The sequence below is a fragment of the Cavia porcellus genome, unplaced genomic scaffold (assembly GCF_034190915.1).
Source record: "Cavia porcellus strain 051 isolate PalLab524CR breed Dunkin Hartley unplaced genomic scaffold, mCavPor4.1 scaffold_2, whole genome shotgun sequence".
NCBI lineage: Eukaryota > Metazoa > Chordata > Mammalia > Rodentia > Caviidae > Cavia > Cavia porcellus.
The window spans coordinates 21,315,303-21,330,243 of NW_026947485.1; the positions used below are offsets into that span (position 1 = coordinate 21,315,303).

Consider the following 14,941-nt stretch of genomic DNA (forward strand, 5'->3'; position numbering starts at 1 on the left):
GTAATTAATAAGCTTCAAATTTAGACAACTGACTTCATCCTGAAGAAAGAACATAAAACATTATAAGGGAAAACAAAGTATATTGGGAACTTCATGAGTGCAGTACATACACGTTTTGTTTCTCAAGATGCATGGCATATTTAGATGTGCTTGTTACATTATTCCTAAAACTGTATTGTTTGAGTGTATTTCATAAGGTAAAATTTTAGCACATGCATTAATGAATCTTTAAATAAAAATCATGCATAATATCAAACAGTGTTTGCTGGTAAGAACAAATTAAAGGGTACTGTGGCATAACCATTAATAATTGTGCAGTGAGCATAGTATTCTTGATTCTTGTGGCTTTTCTTTATATTACTGAGGGATATTAGTCTAGTTTTCTAAGTGATGTCTTTCTTTGGCTTTAGTATCAAAATACTTCCTCATACAACAAGACAATAGTTATTTCTCCTCTATTTTCTGAAGAGTTTATTATTTCTTCTTAAAATGTTTGCTAGAATTCACCAGTAAAACTAAATAGACCTGGGCTTTTCTTTGAGGGATAATTTGTAGTGATTAATTCAGTAACTTTATATTTAGATGTTCTGTATTCTTGAGTCAGCCTGGCAATTTGGGTCTTCTGAGAAATTCGTCCATGTCTTCTACTTTAAACTGTTCATAATATTTGTTCATATCTTTTCTAATTTCTGTAGGGTTAGGGATAATCTCATCTTTCATGATTCTGATGATCTCTGCCTTCGTTTATTTTTTTAAGGTCAGTCTAGTTGAAAATTTATCAATACTGTGAATACCAAAGAATCAACTATTAATTCTGATTTTTCATTATTGTTTCTATTCCACTGATTCCCATTCTAATTATAACCTTTAGTTTCCATGCATTTATCTTGACTTTATTTTGTTTTTCTTTTGCTAGATTTTCAAGGTGAAAACCTAGGTTCTTGGTTTCAGGTTTTTCTTTTTTCATTGTTTATGTCTTGTAGTTTAACAATTATCACATAAGAGCTAGATATTTATGGAGCAGGTATCATGCAATATTAATATACGAATACAGCTATGCATGGTTCAAAGCATACTACACTTATCAACCCCCTCAAAAATTAATCACTTCTTTGTGGTTAAAAAAAAAAAAGGAAAACCCTTTCCTCTAGCTTCTTTAAATATATGATCATATCTATGGAAAATCCCATTTCTATCATCTAACTATACCTTAAATTTTTCTTCTAAGTAGACATTTTAAAGCTACAAATATCCATTACAGCACTATTTTACCTGCATCCTGTGAGTTTTTATACAATGATTCTTTTTCATTTTTAATTAAAAATACAGTTTTTTCAAGGCATCAGTTGTACACGATAAAAACACAATATTATTTGCCAGGTTAAAAAATATTAGGAAAACAAAATTCTAGTTTATCTTATTATTTAGAAATATTTCATTTTTAAGTATTTATAGATTTCTCAGATTTCCATTACTTTCATTCTGATTAAAGAACATAATTTTTATATGGTTTAAATATGTTTAAGCCTTGTTTAATCATCTGGCATGTGTTTTATCCTAGAGAATGTTCCATATATTCTTGAAAATAACGTGTATTCTGCTATGAAGAGAAACATTATATGTGTTAAGTCTAGCTACTTTGTTTTTCAACTTTTATAGCTTTACTGACTTTCCATCAAACTATTTTATCAATTATTGAGAACAAATACTAAACAGTCTTAGCAGTGAAATGCCTCTTTATATAAAGTTTTGTTTCCTGTATTTGAGAACTTTAACTGCAGAAATGTTTCAACTGCTTTATCATCCTTAAATCTACTGATACTTTTTTCATAATAGAATGTTTTCTGTAGCAGCAATTTTTAATCTAAAATTCTACTTTTCTGCTATTAGTATAGCCATTCTAGTTCTCTATCTTTTTCATCATTTTACCTTCAACCTAGCATACCTTTCAATCTGAAGTGTATATGATCTTCAATCTTGACTTTAATATTTTCATTACCTTGGTCATATTACTCTAATTCAGGTTTTTTGTTTTTTTTAGTACAGGGTGCCAAATTCACGACCTTGTGCCTGACTGGCAGGCGCTGTGCTGCTGAGCTACACCCTTGGTCCTGTAATTCAGTTATCTAAACATCAAAATCTTCACTTAAACAATGAGGATAAAAGTGCACATTAAGATTGTTCTTGGGATTAAAAAAGTCAGTGTTTTATAAGCAATCAGGTCTGGCATAAGTAACACAAATTTTTAAGAATTAAAAAATTGTTATCAATGATATTGCCAAAGAAGAAAACAGTTATCAAAATATATCTATACCTTTTCAGATAAATACTGTTCATAAATTCCAACAGCAGCTGCTCTTAAAAGACCTTTGGTTTGGTTGGTTTGATGTTTTCCATCTCTCTGGCGACTTAATAAAACCTCTAACTGCTGATGAGCTGTAACCCGGTACCCTTCCACTGTCAACCAGAAGAAAAGATGTGCTTGACCTCCAGTTTGCTGCATATAATCTGCCAAAAAAAATCCATCACATAACAGACATTAATGTTACGCAATTTGGGGCCACATGGCTGCATGACAAGTAAAGATTTAAGTATCAAGTACTGAAAACCTTACATTTTAAAAATGTTTAGTAAATTCTTGAAAAAATAGTTACAAGCTGATTAAGCTAAACACTGGTGTCAAAAACTCAAAAGGAAGCACATAATTCTAAATTTTTAAATCTCATTTTTAATGGCAAAATTTCTGGTAAACAGATTTCCTATGTAGGCTTCATTAGAAGTAACTTACTTCACCTACATTCAACATTTCCTCTGAATAAAGATTACTAGTCATAATACAAAATTTTCCAGATATATTAAAAAAAAAAAGTATTAGCAATTTAACAACTATGTTCATTTTATCACCCAAATGAAGATTCAGGAACTTTTGCTGAAAATATCACCAAACAGAAGCAATTTTATGTAATATTAATAAAATAAGTATAATTAAATATTTATACAGTATAAAAACAACCTAATCTCAGCATTCAGGAAGCTTAAGCAAGAGTACTCTAAGTTCAAGGCCAAGCTGGGCTACAGAGTAAGTTCAATGCCAGGCTGAACTATACAGACAGACATGTCTCAAAAGACCTCAACCCCAAAGCTATGAAAAGTCTTTTTCTCACACAAAAATAAAAATGGTATAAATAGCATAATTATGTCATTGGGCATAGGACACATGCCTATAATTTCAGTTACTTAGAGACTGAGGCAAGAAATTCAATGGCAGCCTATGTAAGTTTCCAAGGCACACTTTAAAGATACAATTTTAAAAGGACCAGGAATGTAGCCCAGTGGTAGAGTGTTTGCCTGACACCTGTGAGCCTATGGGTTCAATCTACTACTGGGGGGGAAAAAGTTATTTACACACACTACGCATTTTCAACAAAGTGCTTTCTCAGCAAATTTAAACTCAGAATCTCCTAGAGTGTTGTGTTTTGTTTTGTTTTGTTTTTGAGACAAGGTCTCACCATGAGTTTCAGGCTGGCCTTGAACTCACTATGTAGCTCAGGCTGACCGTGAACTCATAGCAATCCTCTTTCCTCACCCTCCCAGACGTTGGGATTACAGGCATGTGCCACCAAGCCTGGTTTCCAACATATATTTTAAAAGCAGTTTAAGCAAATGCTCAATTATTATGATGAGCATTTATTTCCATCAATTGAAATAAATATAGATTTTCATGGCTTCTAAAGAAGACTAATTCATAGAATAAAGGGTAGCATCTAATTTGGCATACAAATAATAACCATTTCAAATTTAATAATACTTAAGTTATTAAAAATTTTAAGGAAGATATTGGAGTAAGAAATCTATCTCCCCACCTATACAATGACTGCACCGTTAGAATCTGTGATATAATTTTGACCTCTGGAGTCTACTGAAGAAATTGCAACATCTGCAGAAAGGCTTGGGAGGTAAACTGTGTTGAAAATACAAATCAGATGGTTGCTATGGAAAACATACTGTGATACGTCAAAAATTAATAATAAAATTAACATAGGAGCCAGCAATTCCATTTCTGGGTATATATCCAAAAGAATTAAAAGTATACATATGTTATTCATGTTATCTAAAACACAGAAACAACCTAAGAATCCCTTGATAGATGAATGGATAAGCAAAATGTTGGGGGTGTGAGAGTGTCTGTGTGCACACATGAGCATGCATTCTTGCACATACATAATGCATATATACTTATACCCTGGAATATTTGTTTGTCCTTTAAAAAGAGAATTCTGACATGTTACAATATGGATGAATCTTGAGGATGCTACACTAGATGAGGTATGCCAATCAACTTTAATAATGGACAGAGAGCTTTAGGTTTTAGAGAAGAGGGAATGATCTGCACATATCTGTGTATATAGTATCACTTAAATACACTTAAAAGTAATAACTTTTCTACGTATTTTACCACAATGAAAAACTTTTAAAATCTCAATGGCTACATTACTTAAATAAAATGAATTTACCTACCCATAAAAAATTGTAGTGCAATATTGTCTACAAGAATGCTGTCCAATGGGACTGTGCAAAGTTTCCCAAAGTTTGCTGCCAGTTTCACAGTATTTATTTCCTACAGATGAATGTGAACATAGGTTAGTATATTGCTTAATCATCCAAAGGAGTGAAGATACAGATTTGAAAGGCTTCTAAAAACAATTCCAAATTTTAAAAGGATTCATTATCAGAAAGTGTTTGGGCAAACAGAGTTTTAAATAATGATGCCAAAAGATCAGTAAGATTTAAAAAAGGTAACTGGCTAAAGAAAAAAGGTACAGATGAAACATATCAATTTTCTTTTGTAAGAAAAGTTTTCATGGGTATAAAGTGGTTACAGTTAACTATGACACATATATATGATAAAATGTGGGCCTATTTTAAATCTAAACCTTTAACTCTTTATCACTAATGTTTCATTAAGTGATAATACAGCTAACAAACTAAACTCAAGATTTAAAAAAATACTCCATTCTTTATGGAAATAAATATACTGCGTAATTGTAAAGCCAATGGATTACAAATAAAATTTTAAACTAAAAATCCAAGGCCAAAATGGTGACCACACTAAGAACTAAACGTCCTAACGTTCTGCTTTAAACCCTCAACTTTTTTCTCTCGTATCCAGTAAACCTCCTCTACAGGGCAATCTATCATCACTGTTTCCAGCTCACCTCTTCCAATTGTCTGCAACAGACTCCAATCAGGTTTCTTCACTGCTTCACAAAATTTCTCTCACTAGATCAGCAGTGATCATGCCAACTACTGGGTGGCATAGTCAGTTCTCTCAGTCTTTCACATTATTCAGTGTGTCCTTTTACTTACCTGACCTCTCCCTGCATCAATCACTTTCTACACTTAATTTTTAAAACATTATACTCCCAGGATTTCCTAAAACTTTACTAGCGATTTAGTAATTGAGGACTGTTGTTGGTACATGACTGATTAGACGTAACTATTACACATGGCCTCATCCAGTCTCTAACGTTAAATAAACATTTGATAATACTGAGGCTTCATAAATCTTTTGAACTCTAAAATTACCAATTAGCATGTCTACTTGAATTTTTAACAGGGATCTCAAGTTAAGCTACGTAGAATTTGATTCTTTCTTTGGAATCTCTACCCCTCAGTTTTTACATTTCAGTAAACAGTGCTACTATTCTTGCAGTTGTTCAGGCTAAAAAACTTAGAAACATCCATGAGTCCCTTTTTATCTTTCTTACCCATATGTTTAGTCCATTAGCAAGTCCTGTGAGCACATCTAGTCTTCAATGATTTCTCACAACCTTCACAGAGGTCCCTGACCTGGTCCAGAATAGCAGTCTGCTAAAGTCTGTTTTCATCTTTAATCTCACCACACTATCAAGTCTGTTTTTTACAGTCAATCACTGTAATTCTTAAGTCAAGTTATGCTACTTGCTATGGCGAATCTCCAACTGATTTTCCTAACAATCAGAAAACCATGTATGATCGAATTCCCAGGTTCTTCTATAACTTTACTCCTCATTCATTCACCAAACGGCAGTGACATTCCCTTTCATCAAGGGTATTACTGTCCCAGGGCCACTGTATTTGATTCACCTCAGTCTAACAGAGTCTTCAAAGTCAGGAGAGTCTCTCATGCTACACAGATTTTCCTATTTTCAAATATCACCTAACTACTCAGCACCTATCTAAAACAATCTTAAAATATTTTCTGTATTCAAAAATGTTACTTTTTTAATAGCAGATATCAGAAGCTAACAAAAAGGTGACTTTGCATGCTACTTGTTTATTTAGTTACTTAGTGGTACTGGGAATTGTACAGAGAACCTCTGCATTGAGCTGTATCTCTAGCCCTTTTTATTTATTTTTTTTATTTTGACACAAAGTCTCACTAAGTTGTTCAGGCTAGACTTGAACTTGTGATACTTCTGTCTCAGCCACTCTGAGTGCTAGGATTACAGGGATGTACCACCATACCCAGAAACTTGTTTATTTTCGAACTGTGAACTAAAAGGTAACTCCAGAAAGAGAGTTTATTTTGTCCACCTAACACAATATTCAATTCAAATAAATACTAAATAAGTAAATACAGCTTTCTTAAAGCTTTTATTTTTTTCTGGTCCTTAAGTTTATTGATAAATACATTCATAAAAAACTTGTTGGTTTACCTCTCAGCAGTCTGCTGCAGAGCTCAAAGGAAGTTTGCCCTCCCCGTCTCTCTTTTTGTTTTTTCTTTACAATACTGGAAATTGAATCCAAAGCCTCACAAATGCTAGGCAAGCCCTTAACCACTCAGCTATATCTCCCTGCCCTTTTCTTCTTCCCTCGTTCCTTCTTTAACTCCCTTTTCTTTTCCTCCATCCCTTCTTCCCTCTTTCAATTTTTATTTTGCACAGGGGTTTCACTCAGTTGCCCAGGCTGGTTATGAACTTGCAATCCTTCCGCCACACCCAGCTCACCCTTGCTTTTTTTGAGTTCCTTGGTCTTTCTTCTGGAGAAAAAATATTTTTGGGTAGTTCCATATGTCCTTTAAAACTCCTCTCTTGAATTTATGTTACACTTGACTTTCTTGTCTACCAGCCCGAATTTTCTAATATAACTTCTCCACAACACTGAATTACAATGCTTTTTATGCACTGAGACAACTGTTTCATGTAAGCATCGCCATCTTTTTTCATTAGGCAATGCACAGAATCTGGAATGTTTTGGCCCAAGTGTATTTCCATGTATTTCTGCATTAAACTGCTTTTACAACCCCAGGCATGCTCAGCTATCTGATCTTTGACAAAGGGGCAAAAAACATGTGCTGGAGGAAAGATAGCCCTCTTTAATAAATGATACAGAGAAAACTGGCCACCCATTCAAAATGGATAAAGATCTAAATGCTAAAACAGAAATACGCAATATGCTGGAGGAAAAAAAGATAAAACTCTGGAAGACAAGACTATAAGCAAGGATTTTCAGAACAGAACCCTAGTTGCATAAGAATCAATAAATGAGATTATATCAAATTAAAAAGCTCTGCACAGCAAAGGAAACAATCAAATGAAGAAACAACCTACAGAATGGGAAACAATTTGTGTCAGCTATTCTTCAGAGGACTAACATCTAGCAAGTATAAAGAACTCAAAAAAAACCCCTTAACTTCCTGGGTATTTTCCCAGAAAAAGTGAAAAGATCATATCATAGTGATATATGTGCACCCATGTTTATAGCAGCACAATTTGTAATAGCTAAATCTTGGAAACAACTAAGAGTGGATGAAAAAGATGTAGTATGTTTATACAATGGAATATTACTCATGATGATCTTGAGGCTTTTATAGCTAAACGGAGACAACCTAAGACTATACTCATAAGTGAAATAAATCACATTTGTAAATATCATAGATTGTCTACTGTAGAAACTCAATAATAATAGCAAAAACTGAAAGAGTAATAAAATCCAAAATGTATCACAGATACTGTAATAATGAAACAGTGCTCAAAAGGAAAGAACAACTTATAGGTATCCACATATAACTATATGTATGTTTAAGTGTGCAAGATAGATAGCCATACTACTAATTCTCTGTTAGTTCATCAAAAAGAATAGTTTGTCTTGTCATTGTTTGTTGATTTTTTATGCCTTGATTTTGTAACTTGAACCACAATTTCTAAGACAACAATGTGTAATATATTAACTAGTATTGATTTCTTACTGTTACTTTTTTTGGAATTCAGTATCATTTTTACACTTTTTTCTGTCTTGCCTTTTAAAAATTTTTTTAAGAAATCTGAATAAAAACCCAGAAGACCTAATCAAAATAGGCAAAAAAAATAGGCAACTTCAGACACTTAAATGGAGCACACACACATACAAATGCTCAACTTCCAACATCTCTGGCCATTAGAGAAATGTAAATTAAAGCAATGAGATTTCATCTTATTCCAGAAACCATGGCTATCATCAAGAATTTAAAAATAAACAAATGTTAGTAAAGCTATGGGAAAAAAGGAATCCTTCTACACTGTTGGTGGGAATGTAAAATAGTACCATCATTATGAAAATCAGTATGAAGACTCTTCAAATGACTAAAAATAGAATTTCCATTGGAGCCAGTCACTCCCCTTCTAGGTATCTTCCCCAAAGAGTTAGATATCACATTACATGATAATGCATACTAGTATTTATAGCTGCACAATTCATGATAGCTGAATCCTGCCCTTAAATCTGGCCCTTAGGTCCATCAATAAATGAATGGTTTTTAAAAAGTATGGCATTTTTATGCAATGGAGCACAACTCCATCATAAAGAAAGATAAATGAGTCATTTGTAGGAAAATGAATGCACCCTGAGACTAGCATTACATGAAATAAATCAGATAATCTTAAACATCGCATGCTTTCTCTTGTATGAAAAACCCAAAATGTAAGCCAAATAAAAGCTAAATAACAGGAAATAGACAGACATTTGGCAAAATGAAAGAAAACCACAAGAGTGGAGAGGGAAAAAGTGGATGAAATAAATTAAGATGTGCATGTGTATGTGCATGTAGTAACTCCCGATGAGGAGTGTAATCACTATGTACTGCAAACATGTACTAATAAAAAAATAAAAATTGAGAAAAAAGTGAAAAAAATTCACATGTCACTTAAAAAATAAATAACACTTTGTTTTCAGAATCATAACTAGGACTGTGAGGGACAGATCTAAAATCTAAAGATCTATCTGATGAAAAATTTTATTGCCATTATTAACTCTGGAAAACTCTGTGACACTGAAAGTGTCAGGCTGACCAGCAATACCTTCCACACTACACTCAGCTGTAGTCATGTGAACCCGGCCCTTACAGACACTGTTCATGCCAACCTATTTAGAAGGCTGCCGGCCAGTGTAGCACGTAGTATCCCAACTTATTAGGTCAACTTTCATATCACATTTTGGTAGCCCATTTACATTTGCTGTGCAAACTGTAACAGCTATTTCTACAAAGGCACATCTGACAAATGATAACACCTGTTGGTTACATAAATAATCATCCTATATTTTGGTATACTGACCTGAATTTTCTCTTGGATACCAAACATTTCTGGACATAGTAATCAGTTTCACCCTCTAGTCTTCTAAATTTTACTCAGTTTCTCTTAAGTAGGCCTTTTTCATGACAATGTAACAAAACCTTACCCACAGAATGAAGACTACAACTACCTCATGGCACAGACCTGCCGACCTTCCAGCACTCCAGCAGTTTCAACTAATGTCTTTAACTTACTTTAAAAATACTCATACTATACCACATAAAAGAAAACTTTGGAAGTCCTATTTACAGCATTAACCCTGGTCATTTATGACACAATTTAATCCTATTAGGCACTTGTAATTAATCATTAATTCAAAAGTACTTTAATACTTACTTTGCCTGACTGTAATCGTTGTATTCTTGAATCACAAACTTTCTTCACAAATAGTAAGCTATTTATTTGATTTTTGATAGTGTTGATATCTAAAAATAAATAAGTAGATTATACGCTAGAAAGAAGTAATGGTATAACCGATACACTTACTATGATTTAACAAAATAACCGATACACAATTTTTATTCAATTAAAAATCTGAAATTATATAGTAAAATTATTTAATTAAAACCAAACCAGGCTGATTATCTATACATTAGATATAGTAGCACTAGTCATAATTTCACATTCAGAAAATAATACTTTTTGCTGGGCAGGCACTTATGCCGCTGAGCAGTATCCCCAGCTCACAAAATAATACTTTTAATCTAAGCACATGTTAACACACTTACAAAGATTATTTAAGGTAAAAACAATAGTGTAAATGGCATTTAGGTAAATGAAAATTTTATTTAAATATATATTAGTCCTTAAAAGTCTTGAAATAAATCACTTACCATCACCAGCTGTATCTAAAGATCTAAGATACTGTAATTCTTCTGCTGCCTTATCTCTAACTGCTTCTAGCTCTCCAACATTGTCACTCAATTTAATAATGTTCATAAAGGCCTCATAATTGCAATTTGAATCACGGATCTGAAAATAAAATTCATTAATGAATTAGGTAAGGAAAAAATGGAATCCTGAGTGCTATAATCAGTAATTTTCACTGTCAACCCGAATCACCTGAGAGGTGCAAGAGATCAGACACACACTTCTTGTATCTCAGTGGGTCTTTGGGATGCAACCATGGGGACGTTATTTTGTCCCTGTCCCCTTCTGTTCTCTACCTCCTGGATCCCATGAATGGGCCTCTACCATGTTCCTTTGTCATGGTGTTCCTAGACTCCGAGCCAGCCGACCATGGACTGAAACCTCTGAATCTGTGAACTAAAATTAGCTTTTCCTCCTTTAAGAGTTTTTTTTTTGAATATTTGGTCATAATGGTGAAAATCTGACAACAGAAGTCTATTATGTGCCAGGCATCATATACTGCATGTTTGGTGCTTATAATAAAAAGAAAAAATCTCAATATTGGTGACACTTATATTACTGACTCTGATAGTAAACAAAATAGAATAAAGAAGGTTGGAAGACTATATAAGCTTAACAGTACAGCTTAACTACAAATCCCGTAGTATAGGAAGGTGTTTGGCTTTCACTCTAAAGAAAAGCAAGTTACAAGGTTTAAACAGAAGATTAACGTTCTGTGACCTGAATAAAACAGAATCACACCAATGATATATAAAAATAAGAGTGCAGGCAGACACAAGAGCAGGAGAAAGACCAGCTAACAATTCAGAAAATGTTAACAGTGCCTATGTGAAGAGCAGTGGCAGATGAGTATGTAGAAAGATGTGCACTGTTAGACATGTTTTGGCCCAAACAACTGGAACAATGCAGATTATTATAAAGATAGAGAACACAACCAGCAAAACGATGGTTTGGGGAGAAGGCAGGGGAATATTCAGAGCTTAGTTTTTACTAATAAACATCCAAAAGGAGACATTAAATATGTTTTTGGACATGAAACTTCAGGAAGGAAAACTAGGCAAATGAATGCATTTCCAAGTCATGGATGTGCAGACGACACTGAAACCCACAAAACTGAATAGAGATCATCAAGGGAATGAATGGAAATTGAAAAGAGATGGGAATTGGAGTGTGAAGCCATCTTTAGTAATTTCCTCTCCTAGGCTCAAAAAGTCCCCACACATTTTCTATAATCCTGGGATAAATTACCCACCGTGCTACTGGGAGGAAGTGGTCACTTGCAAAAAAAACAAAAACAAAAACAAAAAGCAGTTTGCAGAGTGGCAGCCACTGAATGGGATTTTGCAAGGGGAGAATATCTGAGTTTAGGGACATCACTGCTAGGAACAGAGGAAAGATGAGCACCTGCAGCCCCCTAGGATAGACAGATCTGTGCATCCACCCACTTCTACCATACCCAGAGGCATTCAGAGTAAGGAGAGTAACATATAGACACTACCCCCCACACCACCAAAAGCAGAGTCAGGAAATCTATCTATGGAGCTAAGACCCATGCTCTGGACCTGCCCAAGGACTACATGAGCAACAGATGCAGGAGCCAGCCAGGACTTTCTGGTCTCACGTTCGCACGTACAGGATAAGGTTATGTTGGTAGATGTAAACAAGTACAGCCACAGGGAGACCATTTGTGTACTTGTCTACAACCGCAGAGTTGCAGGTCAGCCTCCTGCTTGCTCTCCAGACATGGAGAACTCTGGACTAAGAACTTTTTTTTAAAAATTCACAACATGCCTTTTAACAGGCAGCATTCAAGAGTTGACTCTGAGTACGACCACAAGAAGGAATGAACTTGGTTTTGGTTTCTATGCAATATTTTTAGTGTTTCATTGTGTAGAGCCTGGGAGTGTGTCTGTGTGTATATGAAGTATTTACAAGTGCTATTGTTTTTGCTGCTATGGTGTCTTACCAAGTTACAATCTGGATTGCCATTAGTTCATGAAGTAGATTCAACCATCCTGTATTCTCTTTCTACTTATATTTCTTCTTTCTTTCCTTCTCTTCTGATACTCTCTCAAATCTGCCCTCTGCCTTCCTTCTTTCCTTGTGTATATTATCATTAAAACCTACTTTTTCTCTTTGTGTGTGTGTAGGTAATATGGGTGTAAATAACTGTCTACAAGTTTTAATTATTGCTTTTCCACCTAAATTGTTTGCCCTGTTTTGTTACAATCTCCTCAACTAACGGTTGATTAGGGGGTCTTTTGCATTTCTATTAGCTTATTATATAGAATAGACTCAATTTCCACATTTCTTCTCTTGCTTTCAATTTATATATCCTTCCCTACTCCTTTTTCTTTCCTTTCCTTTATGTAACCTCTCAAACCTGCCCCTTTCCAGGAATACAAATGTTATCATTAAAAGCTACTGTTTGTTTCTCTCTTTCTTTTTTACTTTCTTCTCTTTTCCTTCTATTTCTCTCAATTTTACTGTCATTTTCTTCTTTGTCCTTTTTTCCTCTAGCCTAGTTCACATTTTTACTAGCCCTTGTCTTCCCAGGTTAATGAGCCAATAGGGAACTTTTTAACACATTTAAAAAGGTGTTTTCTCCTGGTAATGCTCCAGATAGTTTACCCTAGTACTGTACAGTGAATAAGCTGAGAAGCTGCTCAAGCTGAGTCATCCCCCAAACCAAGGGCACATTATTAGGAGAAAGCCTCTAACTAAAGAGATCTACACCCCACAGTGGAAGGGATTTTCATTACGACTGATCTATAAATTTCAATACAAAAACATATCCATCAGGAGAAAACAATGCCATAAGATGCCTCCAAAAACTCATCACTCTTCAAAAGCTGGTTTCATCAAATACAGAACTGGATGAAATTCCACATAAAGTACATAAAACTCACAACAACAACACTCAATTGAAAGTCCGGGGAGCAATCAAAGTGAATCAAAAGACTATCAGGACCTGAAGACAAGGTGAGTGAAAAGAATATTCAGTAATGTGAAAAGAAGAACAAAAAACAATGAAAAGATTGTCTTAAGAGCTCCTAGAGAACTTTAAAGAACAAATTTAAGAACCGGCCTGGAGGAGACTGATTAAGGGAATAAAAACCTATTTTGTGGAATTTTTTTCAGACAACTTCCCAAATCTAGGAAATAACAAAGTCACGTATGTAAAAGATGCATTTAGAAGTCAAAATAGACACAGCCAGAAAATTCTCCACAACACACCATAATCAAAATGTCAAAAATTCAGAGCAAAGATATAATATTAAAAGTTGTTTAAATACCAAATCACAGCATAAAGAAATATAAACCCATCAACATCAAGAAATCTGAAAGTTTATAAAGACTTGGAATGTAGTTCTGATGCTCAACATCACTATATCCCAAAAGATTTTTCCTTCAAAAATGAACCTCTTACAGACCTTGATAGGTATGAACTAGAGAAACTCATGGCCACCAAGCCAGCACTACAGAAAACACTTAGTAGAAAGAAGGCCAAAAGGAAAGAATAGAGGTGACCAGGACAGTAGTTAAACAAATCAGAAAAAGAAATGGATCGAACAAGAAAAACAACAAAATAATTAGAATTAGTACATGCCTTTCAATAAGGACATTTAATGTAATAGTCTTAATGTTTCAATTAAAAGATACAGACTGGTAGACAGGGTCAATACATAAAGCCCAACTATCTGCTGTCTGCGAGGGCCACAATCACAAAAGAAAATGTGCAGATGCGAGTAAACCAACAGCTGACCTAATGGTATATTATGAAAGTGTTCATTTGAGCACTTCAGTTTTTCCAGTAAGATAGTAAGTAAGGTAATGAGCTAAGACAGAGAGTGTTTAAAGATGTGTAAAATGAAAGTGGTAGAAGTATAAAAGAACTATTCAGGAGAGTGGGACACAAAGTAGGGAAAATATAATGACTCCAAGCAAAAGGACACACTTGAGATTAGTGTTCATCAATTTTAATTGTTTGGTGTAATTTTTTTTATTATAGCCACATTAGATTGCTTAAGAAGTTTTGTTAGACTTAGTGCAACAATCATCACACAGCTAGCATCACACAATAATCATCACACAATGACTTACGGCTAATACTGTCTACAAAACTGAAACAGAAGGAAAGCCATGGAAAGGCAGTGTACTTGGAATTTTGTACATTATCAACAAAAAGATCAAAGAATTGGAAACTATAGAAATCCAAAACTGTAGAAGACATTATACACAAGCAATAAGTCATTCAAAGGGCTTTTTTTTTTTAAAGGTACTCAGGACCACTGAGCTACATCTTCATTTATTTATTTTGGGACAGCATCTTGCTGTCACTAAGTTACCCAAGCTATTCAGAGTCCTCTGAAATTCCACCTGGATTTTAGAATAAAAAAACCCTCCCCCCCATCATTAGGAGTTGATAGGAATTACAGTGAATCTGTAGGGTAACATGGATATCTTTACAGTGTCACTTT

At 34.2% G+C, this 14,941-nt stretch overlaps 1 protein-coding gene across 5 annotated transcripts in view; it reads right to left on the bottom strand.

The window, feature by feature from the left end:
• The window catches only part of Snx13 (sorting nexin 13), a 153,868-nt gene that overhangs the window by 36,756 nt on the left and 102,171 nt on the right, over positions 1-14,941 (bottom strand). For all 5 annotated transcript variants that reach the window (XM_063239116.1, XM_063239121.1, XM_063239128.1 and 2 more), the window contains 4 exons: positions 10,424-10,562; positions 9,927-10,015; positions 4,519-4,618; positions 2,315-2,508 (listed from right to left, as the gene is read on the bottom strand). In XM_063239116.1, coding sequence (XP_063095186.1) covers positions 2,315-2,508; positions 4,519-4,618; positions 9,927-10,015; positions 10,424-10,562 — 522 coding nt within the window. The remainder of the gene's footprint in view (positions 1-2,314; positions 2,509-4,518; positions 4,619-9,926; positions 10,016-10,423; positions 10,563-14,941) is intronic.